Raw genomic sequence first — 4718 nt, forward strand, 5'->3', positions numbered from 1 at the left:
CCAGCGACAAGAATAGCTCAGCTTGCCAGCATGCTATCCGACTCAGCAGCAGTGTTTCAACCACCAAGAGGCTCCAGAGAAATGGCTCCTTCAAGTACTGTCCCTGGTACGTTATACACAAGTTCTGGGGGGGCTGCTGCGGAAGCAAGGGAAGTAGCTAGGCTTACGTACTTGATATCGGGTGAAGTTGCACGACACCGAAGAGACGCATTTTCCTCCACTCCGTCTTCCAGTGGATTCCACTTCCCGAGCTTGAGCTCCGGTGCTCTAGGGGTGTTACCTAACTCACCTGGGGGGGAATTTACCGTGCAGAAAGAACGAAAGACGACGGAGCTACATGTTACTGAGACTGAATCAGTTACCGGGTCGGCATCTATTGCAGATGCTCTCCCATCGGCAGAATGCAGTTGGGTGAATGATCCTCAGAAGCATCCTTACGTCCGCCTTCCAGAACTATCGAAAGGTGTTGTTCCGAGACCTTTTGCAGCAGATGCTGCGTTCTCAGCAAAACTTCTCCAGAACAGCCCAATGCCGATGTACCTGACAATGCGCGAGCTGTTCTTGAAGGAGTCATTGAGTGCGGAGGATGCGGATGACTTAATGTACAACTGCGAACTTCTTATCAACTATGCAATCCATCGGCTTACACCTCCTTTGGCTAGGAGATCTCCTTTCCTCGTCTGTAGGAGGCTGGCGGGTCTACTCATGATGTTTGACTACGTGGTCTGTACAGCCCATATCGTGGGACCAAGACTGGAGGCTGGACGGTGGTGGCCGCGCTTTGTGAATTTATTCCGAATGGACCACACTTTGCTTTCACGAAATCGCATGGGGAGAACCGGATCCGATATGCTTTTGAGCTTAGCTTATCGCTTGATTGCTGCACTGGAAATATATAAGACGGGCGCGCGCCCCCCAGCTGTGGAAGTANACGTCAGGGAGATTCCTAATGAAATTGACTTGCAGCAAGAGAACAGGGATCTGCAGGCATCTTCCAGAATGGCTTGTTGACTGTAACATCATTTGTGGTGAGCCTTTCTGTTTTGTCTCCCAGGGATTTCTCCCGGTAGACATCGCTCCGCGCATCTGCTTGACCGTTTGCCTGGGCCTGCAATATCATCACACGCATGCAGGTCTTTTCTTGTTTTTTTTTCGTGTTTGCTTGTCTCAAATGTCTATTTCATTTGATGTCTAATTTTAACAACCAAATTAGTTAAGTTCCATCCCACTGCGAAGTTTGCTGTCGAACATTGGCAACTCTTCAACGAGCATTAAGCGTTGCATGAGCACTAAAAGAACTCATAACGGGGGCAAGGAGGTGATGCTGCCGCGTTACACACTAGATACAATTGAACGGATTCGGTCAACGACGGATGAGCACCAAGGGGTGTACAAGAGGGAAGTGGGCAGGGTTTCTTCGTTAAACAAGTTTCCTTAGTTAGGGCCGTCGTCCGCCTACAGAGTGAGTGAACAACTGAAGTGTGGACAGGCACTTCTATTAGAACAAGGGCCTTCGTCAGCACCACTGGAGAACTTCCTCCAAAATTACAGACAAGTTGAGGATGTTTGGCATGCATGAAATGTTGCAAAAGAAACCTAGCCCGCGTCGCTGGCAGCGTTCTTAAGAGAGGTGGAACCTTGGATATTTGGGAGTGTCACGGTTTGGCGCAATCTTGAATGGCCAGACGCCGCATAGTCCCCAGCATACACCTTCATAGTATCTTGTACATCATATCTCGCCGCATTGAACCTCATGTGTTCAATATTGCAAGCGCACAAGGAATGATTGCAAGCGTCGTCTGACGAACCACTGCGACGCTTCGCCACCCCTCCTGATCGACTACATTGTGATAGTGTACGATATTTGTGCACTTCCGGTTGTTGGAACAGGTAGCCACTGATTAGTCATCGATAAAGTTACATCCGCACAAAAAATAACAGCTGAAACGACCCTCATCTCCTGCAGTCAGCATGGAGTACTGTTATTGCACCTTCTGCTGCAAACATCATAGTCAATTGTGTCCAGCTTCTTGACTTTGTGCTGCCCTTTATAAAAAGAAGTATCGGGTGCAGTTCATTCATTCCAAGCGACAGACACTCTGGCTCGTCAGCATATTGCGTCACCGTCGCATTCTCCGTGTCGTACATGTTCTACCTTACTCCTTAGTTCGAGGAGGAAACTACTTCTGTTCTGCTAGGGAGGGAACGTGACCTCCGGCATCTCATGCCTTGTACTACTTCAACTAGCAGACCTTTCCGTGGAACGCGGGGCGATTTAGCTTTTGCCCAGCAAATACTGCAGCAGCTGCAGGGCGTATACAACAGTCCAATTTGCAACAGGATGTTGGATGCCAGGCTAGGTACCTAGAGCAGATATTCAGGGTTAATCTGCATACAGAAGAGTTCCTAGGATGTGTGACAGGCTGAGGCAGAAGCTGTGTTAAAGAGGTGATATATCCTTACGCAGCACATGTAGGCGAGAAAAGTCCGCTGCTGGCGTTCTTGAGACCATGCCATGAGGCCGAGTGAAAAGGCAGCAAGCATAGGGAAGCAAGGAGTGGACATGGGCGATTCTCTATCTGTGCTTGCTCGCTAATATAGGTGAAAGCACTCAAAAATGGCAGTGAGCAACAGGACGTACATTGCAAGACACCAGAGTACGACAGTATCATCTGACACTCAAACCTAAGAACTACATCGCCACTCATTACAAAGTAAGAGGGAGACACATCGGGAGCACCTGCAACACAATTATGATTCGTTAGCTGAACACGCGCTCGGAAGAAAGCGAGCTTTTCTAATGTTGATATTTGCATTCTGCTGGTGAGCAAACGAAGAAATACAAAAGAAACATGCAGCCCTCCCGAATTGGAAATAGCAAGGCGAGCATTGCATCAACAGCGTCGCTTCATTTCCATCGCAGCCCTAGTACCCTCTGACGATGTGCTCAGGAAATATCGAGACATGTGGATGTCATCTGCCTCTTGGTAGCGGCTACCCTCAGTGTCTTGAATACTGAGGCTCACGACGGCCCACGATACTGTCTAGTGTAACTTGGCCCATCTGAAGTTAATGCACATGTACACCTCTACTTGCGCGCAGCCTGGCTTGTGAGGGAACCTAACCCTCTAACCATTGTATACAGTGCTAATACAAGCAACAAACGTGCGTTGTTCCTCTGCAGGACCTGCAGCAGGGTGAGGTGCAACTCATAACAGGACGCCCCCTCATCTGCCCCAGGGCCCTGCGCTGTTGCTCCCAGGGTGCCTGGAGACCGGAGGCGAGGTCAGGCGCTTTTCGTGAACTCTCATATCGAGCGCTTTAACTGTATAGAAGGTCTCAACAGACCTCGCCTGAGGACGACGACTGTCGTTGCACTGAATACTCAGCCACCTGCTTCGTGGGAGGTGTAGGGAGTCATGTGTCAAATCCACAAACATGAAAACATAAGGATATGTTCACCTACATTTGTTCAAACGACATCTGAGATGGGCGCGCTTGCTTCGTACAGCAGCCCNAAACGTGAAAACAGTGCAAATAAACCGTGCCAGAGTAAATGAAGTAGGGCGAGCTGCATGCAGCCGCGTGAGCAACTGCAGCAGCTGCTGCAGCAGCTACTTGATTGCAGTAGCAGCCGGGCGCACGCTGCTGCAGTCTTCGGCTAGTTTCCAATGCATTCAGTCTCCAGAAAATTGCAGGGAAAAGGCTTTCCGGAAGCATTACCGCCCCGAGGTCTATTAGACGCTGCTGTCTCTTCGGTAGTGATGAGCTCGATTCCTGTCACCGCAGCTGTTGCCGTGGCTCTGGCATGCTTGTGGTGCAGCTGGTGAATTCGGCGGCTCCTTTGTAACCTTCTTATATCCTTAGGTGTTTTTATGCCTGGATGTGTGTCTCACTCAGTTCGGTCCCCTTCCGTGCAACTCCCCGGACGGTGAACACAACACTACCGGTGACAGCGACCGCAAGATAAACCGGTGGCCATCCAGGTGACTGGCCAAAAAGGCACCCCTCTTCCCTGACATCATCGCCGTAATTGACTGCCTACTAGCGGGTGCTGCATATAGCCTAGGTCTCCTAGAGTAGGCCCGGCAGCACTGCCGCCACCTCTTGCAGGAACACTGGTATCATCAACGCGCACTCCTGATTAGAGGTTTCGTTGTGCCCCTAGGGCACATATTGGTCTCCCGGAACTGGTGCTTCTGATTCGTTTTGTGTGGAGCTGGGCTAGCTACGGGTCCCGGCAGTAGGCTGACATCAGGGGGAATGCTTCTGCCAGGGACCCACCAGCGCCGTAGCTACAGCGATTCACACTGCAGCACTTGGAGGTGCTCCTGCTGAAAGATGCCATGCAGCAGCACAGACGACGGAGCGTGGGGCGGCTGTTTCGCGGGCAGCTCACTTGCGACGGAACCAGAGGCGTGCATGACGGCCGGTTCACGGCACACCAGCACCAGCCGCAGACCCCAGCAGAGGCAGCAGTGCGAGGCTGGTAGGCCAGAATCTACTGCTTGCAGTATCGGGTGCAGCAGCTCTTCAGACCCAATCGTAGACAACAACTGCAACGATTCTGCCACTGTTGCTGCTTCGGCGCTGGACCGTTCCAGCGGCCTTGCATTTGGTGCTCCTTGCCCTGCCAGTCCCTCTGCCGTACCCGTCGCTCCACTTCCAACGTTCAAGCCGATGCAGCTTGCAGCAGCAGGCGCTGCTGCTCCCTCTGC

At 51.5% G+C, this 4718-nt stretch overlaps 1 protein-coding gene across 1 annotated transcript; it reads left to right on the forward strand.

Annotated features, from left to right (window-relative positions):
* Positions 1 to 81: 81 nt before the first annotated feature.
* EMH_0074590 (uncharacterized protein) lies at positions 82 to 1011 on the forward strand (the record flags this gene model as incomplete). The annotated part of the gene is given in 2 exon segments (XM_038022716.1): positions 82 to 928; positions 932 to 1011. Coding segments are annotated over 2 exon segments (927 nt in total).
* Positions 1012 to 4718: the final 3707 nt, after the last annotated feature.

This window comes from Eimeria mitis, genomic scaffold (genome assembly GCF_000499745.2).
Source record: "Eimeria mitis Houghton genomic scaffold, Emh_scaff4367, whole genome shotgun sequence".
In the NCBI taxonomy this organism is placed as follows: Eukaryota; Apicomplexa; class Conoidasida; order Eucoccidiorida; family Eimeriidae; genus Eimeria; species Eimeria mitis.